Source organism: Opisthorchis viverrini (genome assembly GCF_000715545.1).
Source record: "Opisthorchis viverrini unplaced genomic scaffold opera_v5_34, whole genome shotgun sequence".
NCBI classification, from domain to species: Eukaryota; Metazoa; Platyhelminthes; class Trematoda; order Opisthorchiida; family Opisthorchiidae; genus Opisthorchis; species Opisthorchis viverrini.
Window position 1 is genome coordinate 824,464 of NW_008751690.1, and position 23,064 is coordinate 847,527.

Below are 23,064 nucleotides of genomic sequence, written 5' to 3' on the forward strand. Positions count from 1 at the left end.
TATTCACAGGATAAGACCCTACCTTTCAACTGGGCAAAGTGGGTTCCAGTGCGGTTTAGTGAATGCTGAATTAAAGTGTTCCGTTCAGATAACTGTTGCTGTTGTGAAGGTTTGTGTGAAGATTACTCCAAAACACCGGGAAATGTGTGCCGAATTCGTTTATCATTAGTTTTTACCGTAATTCAGTGTTCAGTTTATATTGCCAACATTTTGACATTTGCGTCAGAGTCGTTAGTAGTGACGGCAGTAACTTCACTTGTTGTCGTCGGAAGGTCCGGCCACAAACGTAACCCATTTATTCCATGCTGTAATTTTTCCTCCACATTTGTCAGTCGGTACCCATACCGGCATCTCTAGGCAACCCTGTATCAGTGATCTTCGGCCGAAGGGACATGGTAGCAACACGCAGTCATACTGGGGCCTTATTATTTTGGTCTCGCATCGACGGGCTGTGGATGTTCCCAAGAGTGAATTGGCAAGAGAAACGGATGTGCAACAGGTCTAAAATCATTATCAAGGATACCATTCCTACTTAACTTGACCGCTTTGCTCTAACAAGCTGACGCCAAATAAGTGGGTCCCAAATGTTGCTGAAGGTAAACCATTCCTTTCAAAGATAGTTGAACCAGATTATTTGCATGAATCATCTAACTTCTAGACTACCATTTGGTTCTTATCAGTTAGATGAAGCCGTATTCAGCCCGTAATGGCTTGTTCCCGGGTTTGTTCACTACATATTCAGTATGCCTGCAGAAGCAGCTTTGACCTAGATGCACTAAGACTCCATTACTGTTCGTTGTCCAATCGAAAAAGAACATAGATGATGAGAAAAACAGAACACTGAAATTTTACACTAACTAATCTAGACTAAACGATTGGAAAAGTCAAATAAGTGTAGTATATTTCCATCAAGGAAACTACTCACAGGGTTGCTGGAAACTCTTCGACAACCCACGACCGGTTTCGCCCTTCTTGGGGCTTATCAGGTAGTCGCAATCCCCGAGTTTCCGTCAACCTTATGTCCTACTTGGACCCAAATTGGACTGTTTAGGAGAAATACACTCATTTGCAAATCAATTTGGTTTTCATGAGAGACTCAACTGAAGCTCTCGTTAATGTTATCCTATGAAAATATACTGCGATGTCTCGAATATCGTGCCAAATGAATCCTGAGGCGGTCTGTGTGCAGCATTTTCAGTTGTAGAATAACAAACGAGAGATTCAGTCGAGTCTCTCGTCAAAACCAAATTGATTTGCAAATTAGTTTATTTCTCAAATAAGTGTACCTCAGAAACACAGGTTGTAACAAACGGGTACTTTAGATCCTCAGTGAAACAGCATAGCATCATACACTTTAGCTGAGTTTTGTAGGTCTACATAATGTTGTGAATACTGTCAGTTATTTTAAATTAGGATCGGCTCAACTCCAAAAATATTTATATTTCCGTATAGATCAATCGCCCTCAGAGCCTCTTCGAATGGCTTCACTTAGGTGGTGCGACGAATGAGTACTTCTCACCTTTTGACAAGAATAATATTCGCACATGCTGATGGATCGATAGATCAAATGTTTTGACTTCAGGCTCAACCAATGAGTGGAGCCCTACCTTGGGACGTAATTCATATTGCCAACCTGTCGATCATTGGTATATGAACGTAATAACAGGTAATCACGACACACCGATAACCAGCAAAGGTAGCCATTGAGAGAACAACTGTGGTAGTGCCGGAATGAAATGACTTGATCCTGGTAATATACTACGGAGAAAATATGCATAGCGTTGAGTCCATCATTTAACAAATGCCAGGATCCTCGACAGACCGGCTGGGACGATTGGGCTAAACATGCCTTGTTAGACACTGATGCCCATTTTGGGAACTGGAATTTATTATCTAATGGGATTATTCAAAACTGGATGCCTTCTTCTTGTTTTCAATCTATTTTATCCCAAGAAAACATGCAAGTACTCCGGCTCCCGTCCGCATTATATACTCACAAACAGGTGAATAAACCGGAGCACCATAGAGTGGCTCTTTGGCTTTTTCATCGATAGTCTCAGCTGATGAAGAATATGAAACACGCAACTGGGAATGACAGGGGCTACGTGCTCGCCACAATCTCCATAAACATTCTCCCGCATTTTAAAATAGCAACCCACCCAGGGGAAGGTACATGGAAAATAACCATGTCGATTTGATGACTTTGGCATGAATGCGAACCACCAAAGGGTCGAGTGGAGTCTTAGTTTGTATTTGGAATTCCCGTAGTCAACATGAGATCCGCATTCAATCAGATGAAATGGACTACAACAGTACTTAGTTAGTTAGTTCGTACAAAGCGGTGGCCTAATGTCCACTTGTAGGACTGGTCAGGGTGTTTTTACCCAAAGCATGCATTGGGATTTTCTAACTGTTCTTTTCCCAAGATTCTTGGGGGGTGAGAAATTAGGTCGGGTTAGGAATCCTATGCCTTAATCGACACCAGCACAAAGATAGCTGATTCCCTCCGAAGTGGGAAGGATTTCAAACTGTTGAAGGACTGTTTGTGATGTCTTCTCGTGATCACAGGACAGCCCACAAGAGTATGGAATGATTATACTTCAAGAACCTCAAAGAACAGAGATATTAGCAGACGAACGTCGGGTTGAATCCGCACATATTTATATTTCCGTATAGATCAATCGCCCTCAGAGCCTCTTCGAATGGCTTCACTTCACACGTAGGCAGATTCAAACTACGGTACCATTCATGTTTGTGCTTTAACAACTTCGATTTTCTCTCTTCGGCTTAAGATGCGAGATGCTGTCAGCATTGACACCAGGTTGCAACTACGTGACGCCTTACATAAGGTGGCCAGTGCATTTTTCGAAACAAATTTCGAGGCCACACACTCACCGCCATTACATCATCTGATCAAGCAACTCCGTACTCTTTGCAGTATGACGATGCAGCATCCGTGGGCCAACGAACCAATCCTGTGCTTAGTGGATGCATTCTCGATCCTACCAAACTTTCTAGTGATTCTAGACCCGAGCACCGCGAAATACATCATTTTCCGGCATATAAAAAGATTCAAAGTTCGCGATCTTTAGGTTTTTGGAGGAGACAACAAGAGCGACACAATGCTGTAGGTAAGTAATAATTGAGCATGGCAGAGACATTCATATGGAGTTATTTGCTGTGACGAGGGTAATCTTCGGGATGACCATTCATGACACTTTGGGCCCCAAGTTTCAATTACAACTGTGTTGAACTACATCCGACTCTTGGGCTTATCAGTACGGATTATCATTACTAACGTTGTCTAAATTGCTGAAGTCGCAGCAATCAGAACTGGTTCAAAATGTCACATACCGATATGTTAGCTGAGGATAAATAACATAGCCTTTGACCCTGTTTTCATTCAGTAGGACGCAAGCTTCACTAACAAGTGAACGGTGGATCTAAAAATCAACCTAGGAATTCGATGCAACTAAAACTGATGCACTAGGATAGCGCACATCCTCAAGGGTACAGTGAGAACCGAGGCGATCTCGTTTTTTCATTCTATCGACACGTAAAACCGGACCCTTCGCACACAGGAGAGTGCCAATTCTCTCCAGCGTTTCGAATGCCCCACTGCTGCCAGTTTACAAACAATGGCTAGTAAGCAGCCGTTAGTAGCATGTTGTGACTGTTGTGTGGAATTCAAAGGTCCGCTACACCGTTTGAGATTTGTATCTACTGTCGCCTCTTTACAATATTACCCTTCTTTTAGCGATTTCGGGTGAACTAGTAAACTTGCGTTTCGTTCATGCTATTGCGAAATCGATCCAACCATTGCATTCCGTCGTATTCGGACGAGCTGGGATACCTTCATTCTAATTCACGATTGACTGTGGGGTCCAGTCGATTATACATACTGCAGCTCCGAATTACATTCTATAAAATACCGTGTAGATTATTCTAAGTTTGCTTTCATTTTTTAATCGGATGAAACCAGTTTATCGAAAGAATGAATTTTCGGATCATTCTCATCTCCTGACCCCCTTTGAGATAACAGTTCAGAGCTGGCGACTGTTTACATGTGTAGCCCAAACAAATATGAAATGCACAACACTCAGAAAATAAGCTAAAATACGAGGGTGCTGTGGACATGTGGTGGATTGTTTGCCAAACCCCTTTGAAACGATGAATTCCCAGTCAGTCGCAAGCCTCTTCCAAATGATGGAAAAGCCAAGACATAATTTCATTCGATTTTTCTAGCCAGTCAAACAGCATCCGATACATTCCGAATAATGGACGGAAAAAATTGAGGAGCCATGCTATTCCTCTGAAACAACCGTGATTAGCGGTTTTCTTTTCTGACTACTCACGAGTAGCCTGATTTATGCCCGTTTATGATGACGCCGTTTTGACTCCTCGCTGCTTGTTTCCAAATTTTTCGCTCCTGCTTAAAGTCTGCTTATTCTCCAGTAACTCATATCAAGACTTGTTGTCTGCTCGTTTTCGCTTGCAAGTCCGTGTCCGCTCTACCAACTTTCGAGTGTCAACTCTGACGGAAAAATGGATCGATAGGGAGCCGAACCCACATTGACATTTTCGGTAACACGGTGTACGGCAAAAGAAAGGACCTACAACCTAGGTGATAAGATGATTCTTAGCTATCCTTAGCTGCTCTTGAAGTCGACGCCAGATCAAAAGGCAAGTGATGTACCGCAGATAAAAATTGTGATTTGTGTGATCAATGTTTGTATTTTCAGCTAGAATGTCCCAAGTGGAAATTTGGCAAATAAATTCATCATGAGTGCTGGACAACTTCTTTCGAGTTAAATGGAAGCCACATACAGTGATACTTAGAAATACATGTTAATATTATTCCATTGGGGATCGAACTTGGGAACTCAAACGGAAATAAGCCGGTTCAAATAAGTGGAACACGAGAAACAGAAAATAAATCAGGATTTGACCACAAACACGATGTATAATACGGGTTCCGTTAGAAAAAATAGTATTCACAGTGGTTTATCTATCACAGCATTTGGGGGCTGAGTGGAGGAGTGGAACGACCTGGACGTCCGCACATCCATACAAAAAACTCCCGGAATCACGACAGACAACAAGATTCGCTTGTCGCTTCTGTAGAGAGGAAACGTGAAGAGAGAAACAATGTTAGATGTGTTCAAACAATAAGGCAGCCGATTTATGTATCTGCCTGAGCAAGATATGGATTCCAAAGCAGAAGATGCCGTTATCCATAACTAAGGAAATATAGAGTGAATCAACGACATGGAACAGGGATAGAGACGAAATGTATTGACCCTGGGCCAATCGGCCCGTCATGCGAGGAAAATTGTATGTTATGTCTGTAGTCGAATAGACCACCATGACTCGATTAAGTTGGTGGAAGTTGAAGAGTGCCTGACCAGATAGAGACAACCAAGAGTTTCAGATGCAGCTCTGTTGGTACAATAGGTTGTTTTGGATAGGCTGAGGGATTCGCATATTGATAGGTCCATGAAAAACATAATGGTGGAAATGAATGGGTGTGCTGGTTCACTGTTGGTTTGCTTTTCGTACCAGTTACATCCTAGAAAAGTGAAATGAAGGTGGATTCGAACAAATAGTTCAACGCGTAAACGACCGCTGAACTTCTTTCGACGGCTCACGTAAGGTGCTATACCTTCCAACTATGATAAATGGGCACTAATTAGTGATCCAAAGCTGGTTAACCACGATAGGTCAGCCTTGAGAAACCATAATGATGCGGTATTCGAGTTTCGTTGTCATGCTTGTGCCCTACAATCAGTGTATAGCGCCACAGCAAGCGGGCAGACACGGGATAATCTTCGCGCGGCACTCACTCCGTTGGCTTCATTGCAAACCTCACTCAATTCAATATCATAAAAACGAACAACAGATAAAACTGGGAAAATGGAAGAACTACGAATGCAACCCGTTACGCAACAGATAGGTGACCCAGCTCCAAGGGGGGGAATCAACTGGACCAGGAAGGAATGAATAAAAACCTACTACACTCATCTTAACGGTAACTGCTAGTATCAAGCTGAATTTCGTTCTGGTTAGGGATGCATCGATCATATATGCACTTCGTAACAGGTGCTGGAACAGTGATACCCTTTTCGTAGATCAACAATGGTCGTTTTCTTCAGTCTGAAAGCCGCTTTTGATTCTGCCGATCGTCGGAAACTACAGCAGTATCCAGCTATGAAAGACATCTCTCCTAAATTGTTGTCTTATACACTTCCTCTCGCTACGGCCAACTCACCTAAATTCACCACATCCAGTGATGGCAGACGCCTGTCACCTCTGTCAACCCTTCCCCTTTGTTTTCGTAATCGGTGTGTTGCATGAATCTTTTTTACCCGAATTTAACATTCCATGACTCGAAATACTCCCGAGAAGTCTGGTCACGGACGCTGAGTACGTCGAAAATAGCCCTTCTTGGGTCAAACGCTTGAGAAATGCAAATCATTTCAAACAACCTACATAACCTTACCGCACAGTTCGGTTCGTGGTTGGCACCTGTAGAGTGCTGTGTTAGGCCAAGATGTGATAAGATCAAGCCCAAACTTCATATTTTAAGTCAGGTGACCAACGTGGCAGGTGAGTTTCTGGACAGCTGCAGAAGTCCCGGTGGACTGTTAAAAGGAGAAATCAATTCCCGAGTCGGGAAGCCTAGATCAGCGTGTCAACCCCCGAAACTTATGGCACCAAGGTGATCTCAGTTCGACTGTCAAGAGTAGGACATACAAGATCGCGGTCCGTTCCCTCCTACCTTGTGTATCAGAGACCTCTCTGTGTTTGACCATCGATAACTTCGAAGTGTTGCTGTGTCACCCGGGAAAATCAAATCAGGAATGTTGAGGCACACCAAAGGTTTTCAGGAAAGGTACCCCCTTCGATAGATCAGTGGTCACAGTCCACAAGCAACGCTGGTCAGGTCATGTCCTTCGTATGCTGTTTGTCTCACAGAGGCTTCTCCACCCAGCCATGTATCGCAAGGTGGGTCAGGGAAAGTCAGTCTACGACTCGCTAATGAAGCACGGAAGCCCCTACCAGTCAACTCAGTCACTTCGATAACTGCTATCTCCCTGACGATTGAGAGCCAGAAATAGCTAAGCGGTTATTATGCGAACTTACTGACAAGAAGGTCCGTGGTTCGAACCAAACCTTGTCATCTCGACTGCTCCCGACAGAGCCTAGACAGCATGACAGTATCTCAGTCCTGGTGCTTCATTCGGGTGGCATGGCATCTAGGCACCCAAAGGGTGTTCCAGCTGAACAATTTTTTAACCTCCCTAAAGCCTTCACTGGGTGGACCTTTCTGCCATACCGGACAAACAGAACCATTTATGGTCACTGAAATGGTTGATCTATTGCCCGCAACGCGTGGCCCTGATGCCCTCGTTCTCTTTATTCTCAGTGGACGGCGCTGTTTGCAGATGGAACCACTCTAATTCGGTACATGGTTTGTGGCTGAAAAACTGACCAACTGACTGACTGAATAATTTAGTGTTCCCTTGTGTATTCGAGGTGGTTGCGACAAAATAACGGAGGGACCTGAACATAAAATTGTGCGTAAATATTTATCAACGATTGACTTACCAGCTTCAGGGGTAACCTCAACACCAACTTCTTCGGGAACTGGTGACACAGAGTGCCGTTCAGTAGAGTGAGGAGACTCGTTCGAGACTGCTGTTTGTTGCTGTTTACCGCTTTCCATCAGATCCAAGACGAGTTTCAACTGAGAGGAAAACAGAGAGGATGGTCTAGGATAAATCGACTATCGCCGGAAGCTCGGTGCTGCTAAGGTTCGCACATACATGATCATCGTGAAAGGAAGAAGGCCCTTCGCTGCGAACTCGTTAATTGGCAAACACAAACTAATCAGTTACAGTCATTAGACACAGTTTTTAAAAACTTAACATTCTCAAGCGTATTCCTGATATTTTCTGGATATTCATTGACTATTACACAAGGATAAATGAACACTGCAAAGGGGTTCCACAATTTCCGCAATAAACTATATCTTCCATCAGATGGGGGTGTGGGTGGAGCTTGGACACCAAACCGTACACTACTCGCATGCTTCATCAGTAATATACAATGTTATACGGATATGCCTCTGTGCCTGTAGGTTTTTGTCAGATCAAACTGCTATTAAAAGTGAATATATCAATTGTTCAACGGCGTTTCACCTCGCAAACCTTTTTTCACTGTAACTGTGGTTTAGTCGATGACGTACCTGGTAAAAGTGAATCACAAATGAGGAGATAGATAAGTGGTGCTCAACACTTGACTGCGAATAAAACCGAAATTTGATTGCAAATCCAAAACTGTCGACAAAAGACATGCATGTGAACAATTATCCGTGACTTCTTATCTGTATACCCTAGAAGAATCTGAAAGTAACAATCTAGGCCTCATCATCATCATCATCGACAGCATGATATCAGTGTTCAACACTGACGCTTCACTGCCGTACAACTATGATTTATTAGAAAGCCTTATTGTGAAGAAAAGAAAGAAATTGGACGGGAAAGGAGGTTAGTGCTAGTCTACCACAATCATCCCGATATGACTACATCTCCACACCCATTCAATCAATCTGGATAAAAACTGACAAAAAGAATGTCATTGATATCTATTGGCAGCCACATCTTGCAGGGTCTCTGACCAAGCCCAAAGGGGATCACGCGGCCCCCATCTTGAAAAGCGAGTCGCACCGACGGCACTCAAAATTTTCGTGGTCCCTTTCATATCCACATGCAGGGTTATAGGTTGGTCACCTCTCTAAATCAGGCACGGAAAACAGCACCCTCTTTGGTAAGCAATGGCTCGACACAGGCAATATATGGTCTAACCAACGCAGCTTCTGGTGCTGCACACATTCTTCAATGGAAGTCCCCGGTTCACAACCGAAAAATCACTTTCTAATCACTTCTTATTAGGATATTTTGGCCCTGACAAATGCGTGTCAGAGAGAGAGAGTTTGTATGTCAGTAAGTGTCCCATCTCATTGTCTGCGGTGACATAGCTAGGCGTCTTCTTGGTTGACCATAAAGGGCCGGGGAAGGCAGGTAAGAGAGGTTGTCTGATATATCCCACATTGAGCTTTCAGGTAAAGTGTGGTGAATGGGGCAGTGGGGGCCCCTGATATTAGTTCTAGAGTCAACAGTCTAAACGGAGAAACAGTAATTTTCTGCGAGAGTATACGGACAGCGAATAAACCGAAAATTCACTTAGCGACTAATTCAAGAGAACAGTTCAGCTGATTGACTATAAACCATGTGCCGAAGGTACGTTGGTTGAAGCTTCCGAAAACGGGAGAGCAGGAGGGATACAACCAAGTGTTGGCGGCAGTGGCGTGATGATTTGATTTGAGAAAATGGTGAGGGCGGAAGATTTGATGTACGGGTGCCACTGACTGCGTGATTGAGCCATGTCTACCAGTGTCATTAACCAGTGGTGAGTTGGGTCTCGGCGTCCCACCCAAGAGCACGGAATCTGCACCAAACACAGCTGACGTCCAAGACAGTTGCACACAGTGTATGTATGCGTTTGGGGACGTAGAGGCCTCAGAACCAACTCGTGATGAATTGGTTCGGAGAAAGTAACGACCGAACCTAGGGAGTGGAATATGGTGTAGACAGCTGTCACGAAGTCACAACTGACGGCATCTACGGAAGAGGGCCAACCGGTTGAATTTTCAACGGACACAGCTCACCGCTTGGAGCCAGTTGGCTACATCCACACATCTAGACACTGTATCAAGGCGCCCGAAAGAGCTGATCTCTTCAAAGCCCGTTATGCTCTCAACCTTCGCCTAGGAAGGCCGACTATGGTTCACCAACAGTCACAACTGCGGCATCTACGGAAGAGGGCCAACCGGTTGAATTTTCAACGGACACAGCTCACCGCTTGGAGCCAGTTGGCTACATCCACACATCTAGACACTGTATCAAGGCGCCCGAAAGAGCTGATCTCTTCAAAGCCCGTTATGCTCTCAACCTTCGCCTAGGAAGGCCGACTATGGTTCACCAACATATTTGAGCCTGATAAGACGAGCTTCACGCTCCGCCCGCAGCAACCTATGAAACAATATAGCTACTTCTATGAAACCAGCAGCAAATGCCAATGATTGTGGGGCACTTTTGGATAAGCCACAATTCAACAAGATTCATCCAACTTCCAACGGCCCTCGTCTGCGCAACAGCCCAGGTGACGCATACACCAAACGACGCAGACGAATGAAATACCCCACAACACTTCCCAGGCGCCCAGCTCCACAATCAGAAATCACAACAATCGCAAGTGCACAGCCACATGAGGTAAGACTAAACGGACTGCTGAAAGGCCGCACGATTAGGCTGCCATGGATAACTTTCGAGCAGGTCCTTCTAGCCATCACAGTCGAGCTTTGGGGGTATGGTCCTACAAGTTTGCAAGACTAGACATTAGCATACTAACCGATACGTCAATAAACGACATCATAATAATCGTCCAGCTGTAACATCTTTTGAGGGAATAGTTGCCAATACGAAAACGAATTTGTGATCACTGAGCACCACGGTGCGCAAATACTGCCAACTGAAAAGCAGGGTGGCTAAACAAACATGAATAGAAAAGATTCAAACCTAAAGGTGTTCAATTTCACATACCTCCTTTAGGAAGGAACTTCGACGGGCGTCGTTGGTATCGGCTGGAAAATAGAACGATTGGTAAGTAGCGATTATGGACAAGGGACATAATATACTGGAATTATCCAGATGAGGAAGTTGGATGGGTACTACGTGTCTAGAACTGGATACTGTATTTAACTCCGGTTATCACTTGACTTAAGAACAAGTAGGTTTCGCGGAACCCCGAAGTCTTTCGTAATTAAGTGTTTAGCATGGCCGTACACGTCGCATACTATTTACCACGTCTGAATGCAGGCTTCCGATAAGTCTACCCAGCGAACCTTCAATCACAAAGACAACCGATCACTGTGCAAACTGCAGAGCCATTCTGGCGATAAGAACCAGAGAATCGCCAGCGATTCTTTACAGGAATTACATGTAAGGAAGGGAAAGATAAGTAGGAATGTCAGGGATACCAGATTAGTCCCTTGTATCTGTATGCATTCAGCCCATGGTAGAAAAAACGGATCAATTCAAGGCAGCCTTTGTCCCAGATTAGATTACGTGGAACGATCCCTCGTTCCACATTGGGGCGAAACTTCAAAAGCCCAAACGAGCCGGCGTTCTATAACATATTCAACTGTTGGTCAACGATACACTCTGGTGAAGCATATGCAGGGTTTATGGAGCACGCAAAACAAGAAAACAGTCGAATTTTCAAAGCATCATCTAGTCAGCGTTATGGAATGGATAACAAACAACTCCTAGGGGAATCGAAATTATGGACGTATGGTCCAAATGAAAACTCTGGTTCGCTGAAGATCGCGCAAATATAATACACTCTGGTTACTAAGATGTGGAGAGCGGAGGAGGAAACAATGGAAGGAATGAAATGGACTGCAGCACCTAGATTATTAACGGACACTATGCGGCATTATCCGGGCTCCAATTCCATAAAAAAAAAACGGATCGTGAAAATAGGAATTCCAAAAAAGTTCCTCAAAAGACGGTTGCAAAAATCGATGTTGTGTAATGTAATCAAATTGAAGTTACTCAGGATTGAACAGTCAGTATACTCTCTGTAAAAACCCAAGCAACAAACAAGTGTTCCAGTTATTCACCCGAGTATTTTTCCTTTGAACCAAAATTTCACAGCTTGCTAACTTGTCCTCTTCCTCCGAAACGATACAATATAGCACAGATTTGTCGGAGTTCGCACTGACTAGTGCACGATCTTCACAGCAATATGAGTCGAGATCGCGTCCATCTTACAGTGGAACCCATCCGGGCAGTCGGCTCGGAGTGAGACAATACGACGTTATTTGAACCCTTCTATAATTCGATATTTCGAATGCGAGTATGATCTGTGCCATACGTACGGCTACGAGATGTGGATATTCCAACTGAGAAAACGTGTAGTTTGTAGCAGCAAGAAGTAAAAAACAAAAACAAACAGCCAACTGTCTGGAGGAGAGAATGAAGAGTTTGCTGGCGCAATGGTATGTCCATTTCAAATGAAAATAAAGGTCGTCACTGACGACTGTTCCGTTGAGACCTACGGAAAGGAGTTCGACTCCCCATGTTTTTGTTTACTACAGAAAAAAAGCAAAAACCGCTTGATGATGTTTCCCATTTAGTGGACTGAAAGCCCGACCTAATAGCGTACCGATACGGAAGGACTCTAGGCTATTTGAAGAACGCACTAATCATGTTGCTTGGCATTGGTCGTACGTTGGACATAAAAGTAAAGTCGGTCTTTGGTCGAATCGGGGAGTTCAAAGTTGTCTTGACATTTGGGAACAAAAAAATCGTTTAGCTGCAGCACCCTTTCGGTGCCTAGCTGCCGTGCCACACGAAGGAGGCACGAGGGGATCCCTCGTTCCACATTGGGGCGAAACTTCAAAAGCCCAAACGAGCCGGCGTTCTATAACATATTCAACTGTTGGTCAACGATACACTCTGGTGAAGCATATGCAGGGTTTATGGAGCACGCAAAACAAGAAAACAGTCGAATTTTCAAAGCATCATCTAGTCAGCGTTATGGAATGGATAACAAACAACTCCTAGGGGAATCGAAATTATGGACGTATGGTCCAAATGAAAACTCTGGTTCGCTGAAGATCGCGCAAATATAATACACTCTGGTTACTAAGATGTGGAGAGCGGAGGAGGAAACAATGGAAGGAATGAAATGGACTGCAGCACCTAGATTATTAACGGACACTATGCGGCATTATCCGGGCTCCAATTCCATAAAAAAAAAACGGATCGTGAAAATAGGAATTCCAAAAAAGTTCCTCAAAAGACGGTTGCAAAAATCGATGTTGTGTAATGTAATCAAATTGAAGTTACTCAGGATTGAACAGTCAGTATACTCTCTGTAAAAACCCAAGCAACAAACAAGTGTTCCAGTTATTCACCCGAGTATTTTTCCTTTGAACCAAAATTTCACAGCTTGCTAACTTGTCCTCTTCCTCCGAAACGATACAATATAGCACAGATTTGTCGGAGTTCGCACTGACTAGTGCACGATCTTCACAGCAATATGAGTCGAGATCGCGTCCATCTTACAGTGGAACCCATCCGGGCAGTCGGCTCGGAGTGAGACAATACGACGTTATTTGAACCCTTCTATAATTCGATATTTCGAATGCGAGTATGATCTGTGCCATACGTACGGCTACGAGATGTGGATATTCCAACTGAGAAAACGTGTAGTTTGTAGCAGCAAGAAGTAAAAAACAAAAACAAACAGCCAACTGTCTGGAGGAGAGAATGAAGAGTTTGCTGGCGCAATGGTATGTCCATTTCAAATGAAAATAAAGGTCGTCACTGACGACTGTTCCGTTGAGACCTACGGAAAGGAGTTCGACTCCCCATGTTTTTGTTTACTACAGAAAAAAAGCAAAAACCGCTTGATGATGTTTCCCATTTAGTGGACTGAAAGCCCGACCTAATAGCGTACCGATACGAAAGGACTCTAGGCTACTTGAAGAACGCACTAATCATGTTGCTTGGTATTGGTCATACGTTGGACATAAAAGTAAAGTCGGTCTTTGGTCGAATCGGGGAGTTCAAAGTTGTCTTGACATTTGGGAACAAAAAGATCGTTTAGCTGCAGCACCCTTTCGGTGCCTAGCTGCCGTGCCACACGAAGGAGGCACGAGGGCTGGGATACTGCCAGGTCGCCGAAGCCTAGACAGGGAAGTCGAGCGGTAGGTCGGATTCGAACCACGGAACTTCCGGTCGCGCTCCAACCACAAATTTCTACCTGCCTATGAAGATTGCCCAAACGGGACTTGTTGGCTGAATGACTAATAAACGTACCTTTCGCTATTTGTAAATACTCGGCGAAGTTATCTTCAGAGTGTTTCAGTGCTTGATGCAGTCGACCGGTTCGAAGCTAAACAAAGGCAGGTGAGCGAAAAAAATTAAATATGGAGTGATAGCGAGTTCCAATCCATATAATAAAATAGTAGTAGTTTTACTAGGAGGCTGAACGTGATATGGGTGAGATTTCATCACCAAAAAACGTATTGGTTATGGGACTAGCATAGACCCATGCCCAAATTGATTGGTATTGTCACAGTAGACCACAGCCAGAAAGTGAATAGTGGGCGCTAAACTCCTGCATATTTGCGTCCTCTACGGAATCACGTAAAGAACGAAAACTGGTTAAACTCACCGGCGAGTGCTGCACACAAAATCGAGGCTTTTTACTTTCATTCATATTTACGTTCACTTGCACAAATTTTCCCATCAATGTAGCTAGGATCGTACCCCAGATCAATTTCAGGAAGGTATCTAATACAGACCTTCCCAAGAAAAATGTAATTGAATTGTTGCTGCTACAGGCCTGATGACAGTGCAGACGAAGGCATAGCAAAGGCACTGAATGTACGTTAGTACTATCGTAGAATCCTTAGCATACAATTAAAACTTGGTCAAGCTATAGGATGTACTGGCTCCAAACATGCTCCTCAAAATCTTAGAAACAACGGAGACTATATGGGCTCACGTGTATGTCCATCGTGGTTGGATCAGTATTGATGAGCGTGTCTCACGAAGTCAGTAATCTATCACAGATTACAGCTACTCCTAGGGTTAGGAGCTGAGGTCATTTTTAGCCAACACACAAGGTGGATGAACCGTACCGGCTGGTATACTAGTAATTAGCCGACAAGTGCCCCTAATCGGCGAGGACTTATCTACAGGTGTGCTGACAGATAATTTGAATAAGAATAAGCTTGACATCACCGCCACCAAAGGACCAAGGCACTGTCCTAAGGCTACAAACACGGCGACGAAGAAACTACAAAATAGTTCAGATGATTGGGAAGTTATTCCAGTTTAAGCGGATGAGGAAACTCACTAGGGAGTAGAATTCCTCTAACCATTCAATTAACTGCAAGCAGTTTGTATCCGAATCAGCGCACATTGCTTCTGAAAGAATAAAGAATTGAAACAACAACTCAATAATGAGCAAAACTTACGTAAGCGCGTAAACACCTAACAACCAAGAGTCAGTTGCGTATGAATCGCAACACACAGAAGGGTGGACTGCCTACGCTGAATAAAGTGAGGGATGTCATGCGTCGTCCAGGCTGGTTTGCTGATGGACAGACTGTGACAAACCTGAACCAGAACTATCAGACACTACCAATGCTGTATGAGGATACCAGGTGTCGTTCTTCTTTCGAGTCACCTGCAAACTGTTTACCACTTTCAACCATTACTATCTTCGTCTTCGGTTCGCAGTGATCATGGATGGACACAATTACATGGACTCACATCCGAACAAGAGAAAAAGTTTGGGAGCGATGATTTCTCGGCATGTCCAAGCGGGGTGACATTTAGGCTTCAAGATTTGGAACGATCTACCTATCCGTCGGAACAACGGAGTAACAAAACGCGTCCAATCTTGCGAACGAGTCAAACTGAATTACAGGAAGTAGTAATTAGGTGCACGTATCGATAAGTAAAGTAAGTAGAAAATAAAATGAAAAAAGTCTATCCATGTGGGCCATGATTCGCCTTATACCAGAGTGAGGATAGTTGGAAAAGAGAATGTTAGGCTAACAAGTGTTGCCAACGATTCATCTTCTGGTCAGTACAGAGCAAATACAGGATAAAGCGTAATGAAGGTGCACCAATTACGGTGGGAGAGGAAAATTTCTGTGCGATCGATAATATGAGTCCAACCGCTGTTACGACCAGTTCCCTTACTATGCTACAACTCAGTGGCTAGTTGAATTCCTTGAGCCTAGGTGGCGCCGAAAAGCTCATGACAGTCCGCATGACACATTTCAATTCGTGGACCTTATGAGACACATTAATATCAACCACAGAACCATAATCTCACCTGATTTGGTGTGCCTATTCATAAATTTACCTCTGCGGGAATCTGTCGCCTGCCTATGCACACATATCGAAGCAACAAAGGTTGAGTTATGCAAGAGAACAGATAAGCTGAAGGAACTCTTACACTGAAACCTTAATGTACAGCTTCGTTTTGATGATACTTCGTCGCACCTAAGAATTTTTAAACCTGCGTCTAAATGCTATATACACAATATTTCCAAAACACTGATAGTTAAACACCATTGATGTCAGTTCCAACCAACCTTTCAGCGTAATTGGAAGATAAGACTAGGGCACCACCGCTCAGAAACAACATCGTTAGAAATGTGAGAAGCTAGGACAGAAAGAAGAAACCTCATGCCACACCGAACAATCATATTGAGATTCTACTTAATGTGTCAGCAAACCAACCAAACACATACTCAGTTCGAACAGTCGTGCCGTGTCAGCCAGCAGAGCCATTTGCTGTGCGTAAGTGGGGGCTGAAGCGACATTTGAATCCACATCATCCGGATGGGTGCACGGAGAGGAATTGATGTCCATACTGAGTGCTCTGACTCGTTGCATCCTACGAAGTGAAGAACCTTCTTGTGAGCGGAGCGGTTTCTCTTCAGGATCAACAGATGACATATCTCGGGTAGGTGGTGGACTTTTCGTGATAGTGGGGCAAACAAGTGTCTCAGAGTGAGCGACACGACCTGACCACCGTGATTTAGAACGTTCCAGTTGGGCGTTTGGAGCATCTAGAAACGGTTTTGGCAAACTATTAGGTGCTGCTTAGCAAGTGCAAGAATGGATCTTGTTCAACAGGCACAAATGAACTACAGGAAATGCACATTGGGAAGGTTAGTTGCACGAAGCTACCTGGTGCATCAGACACCGTAGGAGTGATTAGGTTCACGAATGAGTCATCTAAACATCACGTTGATGAAAAATTCACATGCAAAAGTACGGAGAACTAACAGAGTGAGGAATCTTTAATGTCAGGCACAAGTTTAATGACGACATGGCTTAAACAAGCACCAGCTTTCAGCGCATCGCTGCCGAAATGAATGCCAGTTAAAAACACCATAATGGGTCAGACGCCTTTACCAATTTTTAAAAATACACAACAGATGTTTTAGCACAGAACAACCAACCACTGGCAGAATCATATGGTGCGGCCATCCCAGAACTAAGCCTGAGAGTTGAGCTAGACGACGAGAAGCCAACCGGTTGGTCCGAATTCGACTGAGCGGGATAGTCGACAACCCTCCAAGGTTTAAGTTTGAACTTCAGCCGATTCGATAAAAGGTGAAAAGCTCGAACCCACAGATTCCGGCGGGGTCTACTTTTGTTTGTTGCACGGATTGGCTTGCACACCAGGCCACCTGTAGCAACAACAATAGTGTTAATCCCGATGTCACCAGAAGGCATAGCTCTAGAACAAGAGTGATAAGGACTTATTACTTGTTCTACATCTCTAACACCGAGAGAACGCACGAGGAAGAGAGAGACAGGGGGTAGGCAACCAAGCAAGCTTGCATACATGTGGTGCTTGTGCTCATACAAGTTACGGTCAGATTTGCATACCAGAACGCTCAGGAATACCATTTTAATTCGCGTGATTGGCGGTATGCCCAAGCACATATCCTTGTGGCAAGATGAGCCCCACATTTGGCCACACAGTCACGTGAACAGCATTTTTTAGTTGGATTAGCTTACGCATAGGATGCTCCAAATAGAGAGTTACACCTTGACATGGGGCAAGATTACACACAGTCGAATTTTGGATAAGTAAGGAGAGAAGTTGCGACAATCATGAACAGCACATAAGATGCGTATACCTGCTTCTTCATGACAGACGGATGAGGTGGTGCCAGAACATGAAGCAGATGCACTCGGAGAACCGGTAGTTGCAGGAGGACAAAATGAGGGGAGCGAGCAAGCTTGCCGCCCTTCGTCAAGGTGGCTAGCTTTGTCTAACGGATAATTTAACGGATCCAGGGTTGCGGAGGGGACGGGGAATCGTTGCTTCGGTGCTCGGTTTTTCATGTGAACCTCCTTTGTGGAAAGTGTGAGCTTTTTGCCTGACGAAGTGGAACCGCGAGTGTGCGACGGCCCTTGTTCGGATGTCTGGGCGACTTCACGTGAGGCTATGATAGGTTGACCAACTGGATCTGTCTTCGGACATTGAGTGAAAGGTGGTGGTTGTGACGAGACTTCGGATGAGGCTGAAAATAGCGAGCAGACAACAACCATTACAAACCAAAAACGGTCATAAGACGTAATGTTAGGAATTGGATACTACAATATGACACAAACCACAAGTTAGAAAACCAAAGCAAGCAACTGTCATTGACAGGAACGGTGAAAGGACTCTTGATTCAACACCTGTAGACAGTTGCCCCACCGGTGTCGTGATCCTACAATAGATCAGAGCAGCTCAGCTCACCACTCTGTGTAGTATTCGCACTCACTGACATATAGAGTCAAATCAACCTAAGGACGTTCCACAACAAGCGTGAACATTTAAAATATCGAACTGCGAGTTCGCCACACTGATGACCAACTGGTATAAGGCTCAGCTAGTAATCGGTGGGTCACGAGTTCGGATCACCGTGCAGCCTTGTGGAATGCGAAGCGCTAGTTATTCGCACCACATATGAAACAATTGTGTAGTGCACCTGTGGCGTACCAGCGTCGACCTACTTCATTTGTAGGGTGGAATGTCGGTTCAAAAACAAATCGGATAGTATGTTTTATGAGTTACTTCTAGGCGACAAAAATTTTGTGCAGACATTTAGAGTATGGAATTTTCGTTCTTGTTGAAAATCCCACTATACGCCTTGACGACATCCAATCAAGGTGAACCGTGTAGTGTATTGCCTACCAGCTATAATCCGAATAAATTATAAACTTAGTTACAGTCAGGACTGCTGGACAATCCATAACTAGCAATTCTTGATGAATCCGACGCGTGAGCTAAACCTAGCCGAACATCATTCATCAGCCATTAATTTGAGCTTACATGGATGAGTGGAGGCCTGTTGTTTCCCCGGTGTTTGAGTCTCCGCCGTCAACCCTGCTGATTGTTCGGATCCACAGCCATGCGAAGCGATAAACAAGCTCTTCAGATAGGTCAGTAGACCACTCGAAGGGGATGAGGGTGTTGACTCGCTATCCAATTCGCTACCCATTTGTGATGAAATTTGAGGTGTTGGAGGAGTCGCCGGTGGAACCATCTGAGCTCTGGCGAGCGAAGCGGAGGTATTGATACGCTTTTCAGTTCCCGCAACTGTCGGAACTAAGACAACAGATTTAAGGAGGATCGGCGCTTGGCAACGAATGAAAGCACCATGTAAACCAGTACACACATAACGACATAAGGTAAATTTTGTTGACTCCCCGCCAACCAGGTTTTACCTCTGTTGGTCACAGTACCCGTTTACTGTACATATACACTGCTGATATAACGCTTTATTTTCGACAGCAGTCGAGTTCGAACCATAGACCTTCTGGTCAGTAAAATTGCGCTCTAACCACTGAGCCATCTAGCCATTCAAACAGTACCTTACATACCAGGTATACTAATATTATCCAGTGGGTGGTTCGTTTTTCACTTACAATCTGAGCTTTGTATATATATATATACTGTACCCAAATGAACGTATACCCTAACATTGAACTGTACTAAAAACGGGAACCATCCTACTGGAGAAAGGCGTTTCGGGCTGTCAACGTGCTGCTCCGAACCCAAACAAACTCGCTTATCTGGTTGGGAAAGAGCACCAACAAGGGGACAGAAACCAGCTTTTACCCTAACATGCGATTATCTATCGACTTTCAAATGACAGTAAGCTAAACCCAGGTGGTAGGGTGAGTAAACTCCAGATTAAAAACCAAGATTAGAATCAGCATGTAACACTGCAAAAGCTCAAATCAATATTTGCCAGCAGGAAAAACGCAAGATGAGAAAGTGAAGGTTACGGACAATCAGCAGAGATTAGATAGGTAGCTGGTCGAAATAAAGATGATTAGTAAAAAAACGGAGAGATTACCTGACGTGGTGGATGGAGAACAGACACCTAAAAGTACTTAGTAAATAGATGGGAGATATTAGAGACACAAAAAGACTAGTTCTTGAAAAAAAGTACTGCTCGGAACGAGCGTGACCATGGGGTACCAAGGCTGTCAAAATGCTCGGAAAACTTCTCAACAGCTGTCCAGGACTAAAGTGCATAATCTGCTCAGTTGACCCATGAATACGATACTGAAAAGCGATTTCGGGAAAACTAAAGTGCTGTGGTTATCATCATTAATGCCATTAAAAGGTTGCCCTTACAGAGTGTGACTCGAGCCAACTCACCATTCTTGGGATGAACGGACGTTTCCGTTTGACAGCTGTGACGATTCTGACCTCGTTTCCATGGGGGTGGCGGTCTGGGTGGGACAGAATTACCGGTACGGGAACCCTCTACTTTCAACCGAGTCTTGACAGCTTCAGCCTGTGTAAAGTATTGTGAAGCCTGAAGAAAAGAGGAGGCAGATGTATCCCTTGCTTGTCAGTTGGAAAGGATAAAAAGACAATAAAGAGCAAGAGTAAATTATACAAACCTGGATGAACCCATACACGTGAAAATTTCTACTGTTTCTAACAGTTGTCTGAGAAGGAAAGTGGGTTCTTCCAGTTCTTATACTTACCAACTGCTTTAAGAGTTCTCTTTGAGAGGTGGAGGTTTCATCTGAGAAAAATGATAAAAAATGCAAAGTGGGTTAAGCACTGTGATGTCATGATATCGAAATAACGTGTAAGCGAGTGGAAGCAGATATCAGAATTCCCGAGCGGATACAAATTAGTCATATATATGAAGTTACTTTCAAACACCTTGACTCGCTTGATTCACTAGTGAGCAACTAGGCGTACATGTTTATGATTGCTACAACCGTGATCAGTGGCCTTTCTTGTGGCCGGATAACCCAGCTTGAATAGCACTCCCACTCGCGAAGAAGTGGTTCTCATTTTGAGCTACTTATGTCAGGATCTATTGTGCAGAATCAAAAACATGGGGCAGGCTCCAGTAATTTGCGAAGTGTGATGGAGTTTGATGGGCTGTGGTACGCGTAGGACTTCAAGCGAAAAAAATAAAGAAGAGGTCATTTAGCTGCAACACCCTTTCGGTGCCTAGCTACCATTCCACCAAGAAGCAAGAGGGCTGGGATACTACCAGGTTGCCCAAGCCTAGACAGGGGAAGATGAGAGGCAGAGGTCGGATTGGAACCACGGACCTTCCTGTCAGTAAATTCCCGTTCTAACCGCTGAGCCTGCACTGACGATGTCACCTCGATTGGTGATGAAACGTTTGCAATCCAACTGCCAAGCTCGGTGAACAGACCAACAGCCAACCGCTGAGCCATCTGGCCCTAAGGAACAGGTAGCGACTGTCCGTCTTGGATTCAATGGATGACTGGAGTTTTCATGAGGAATCAACCTGTTTTCTTTCCATCTTAGTCTCCATTTCTACAATGGATCTAATGTCACTATCGTAGCTATGCTAAGTAGCTTACTGTGGTCCTAGCATCCAAAAGGGCCAAACGACCGTGCAGTTCCTATGACTTGTTACTGAGAAAGGGGAAACCGATCGTGGGCTGTCGATGAGTTTTCACCAACCTTATGAGAAGTGCATTACGGAAAGGGAAACCTCTTATAACAAAAAATATGATGGCGATGATCAGTACATTCGCGCAAGGTTGAGTAGGGAAGTATGCCGCGGACTGAGCAATAGGTAACTGACTTTTATGGACGAAATGTCTGCTGGCAATAAATTTTTTTTTCAAAAAGTCATCATGACCGTTCCGAGAACCATTCGGTGTGTTGCAAAAAACTAAATCGACCGAAAGTCACCAAACTCGAAATTGAAATGAATGCGTGTAACGGTCAAAATCGTTTTGAACCAAGAGACAAACATTTCCAGGTCAAGACCAACGGTGATCCAATAATGGTTCGAGAAAGTAGACTCAGTTTCTTTTTGAAACCTACAGACCAATTACGCTTGCATAGTTTCTGTGTTGATAAAGGGGCGTTTGTGGAGACATCCAGTACCCGATTCCAGTCTACGAATCCGTCACTCCCCTGCTTGTTCAACAGATCCCCACCATGATTATCGACTTTTCGAAATACGGGTAATGATCCATATCGTACGTCTGGTAACGAAAAGGATAAAACTCTAAACTATGTGCAGTCATGCGGCAACTTCAGCTCCAATGATTTAGTCATAATGGTTGCAAGTGTCCTGTGAATCAATGCATCCCAAATGGTAGTTTAGTTGTGCTTCATCCAATAAAGGTAAGAGGACACAAAGTTGAGGATTGCCACATATCGAAGTCGACGCCTTTCGCCATTTGAGTGTAGAGGACCTTATTGGAAAACAGTAACTTGACGACTTAACCATCCCACATACACTCCAGATTTATTGTGGGTGCACCATAAACTAATATTTTTTTCATTTCGAGGTAGCTCATGCGTTAGGGCTCGTGGTTTGGCTCAGTCTGACTGAGTTCTCCCGTCTAGACAATGAATAGCTGGCAGCCTTCAGTTTGTACACTACCCATGCCATAGTTAAATTATCCGACTGGATTAATTGAATAAGAAACGTGCGACTTTATACACCGCCCAGCATGTTTTTTCAACCTAACGGTTGATGAACTGAACTGGCAACAGTGGCGCTTTCTGCTCAATGGATTTGTGGCTGCAAAGGGTGTAAAGCAAGCACGACACAAAACTCACATTCCACGGCTGAAACAAGATGCGCTAAACCGTGAGTGTAGTACTCATAGGCTGCTTCCAAATCATTCTTTTTCTCCAACATTCGGGCCTTTTCTAAATGACTGAGCTGTCAGGAAGAAAAAGAAAACATTTGTGGTGTTCGGGTGGGATGAAATGAGTTGCAGGTTCCATAGAGAAACTTCTTTAAGAGAGCTATTGTCTTCTCTCAGAAAATATATTATACAGTGTGGTGAGATAACCATCGTGTTAACGTTTTGCAGAGAAAAAATAATCGGATCGCACATTAACTCAGATTATTTCTAACCGATCAGA

At 44.1% G+C, this 23,064-nt stretch overlaps 2 protein-coding genes across 2 annotated transcripts in view; one reads left to right on the forward strand and one right to left on the reverse strand.

Moving 5' to 3' along the window:
• Positions 1–7,492: 7,492 nt before the first annotated feature.
• The window catches only part of T265_13065 (hypothetical protein), a gene marked incomplete at both ends in the record, with an annotated part of 31,405 nt that continues 15,833 nt past the window's right edge, over positions 7,493–23,064 (reverse strand). Inside the window, 11 exons of the mRNA XM_009167017.1 lie at positions 7,493–7,747; positions 10,665–10,705; positions 13,953–14,028; positions 14,998–15,068; positions 16,409–16,729; positions 17,126–17,356; positions 17,813–18,199; positions 18,997–19,272; positions 20,335–20,494; positions 20,670–20,710; positions 22,753–22,858. Of these exons, the coding sequence (XP_009165281.1) occupies positions 7,493–7,747; positions 10,665–10,705; positions 13,953–14,028; positions 14,998–15,068; positions 16,409–16,729; positions 17,126–17,356; positions 17,813–18,199; positions 18,997–19,272; positions 20,335–20,494; positions 20,670–20,710; positions 22,753–22,858 (1,965 nt within the window). The remainder of the gene's footprint in view (positions 7,748–10,664; positions 10,706–13,952; positions 14,029–14,997; positions 15,069–16,408; positions 16,730–17,125; positions 17,357–17,812; positions 18,200–18,996; positions 19,273–20,334; positions 20,495–20,669; positions 20,711–22,752; positions 22,859–23,064) is intronic.
• T265_02666 (hypothetical protein) lies at positions 10,119–10,457 on the forward strand (the record flags this gene model as incomplete). Its single annotated transcript, XM_009166968.1, has 1 exon — positions 10,119–10,457. One exon carries the CDS (start codon positions 10,119–10,121, stop codon positions 10,455–10,457), a length of 339 nt encoding a protein of 112 aa, XP_009165232.1.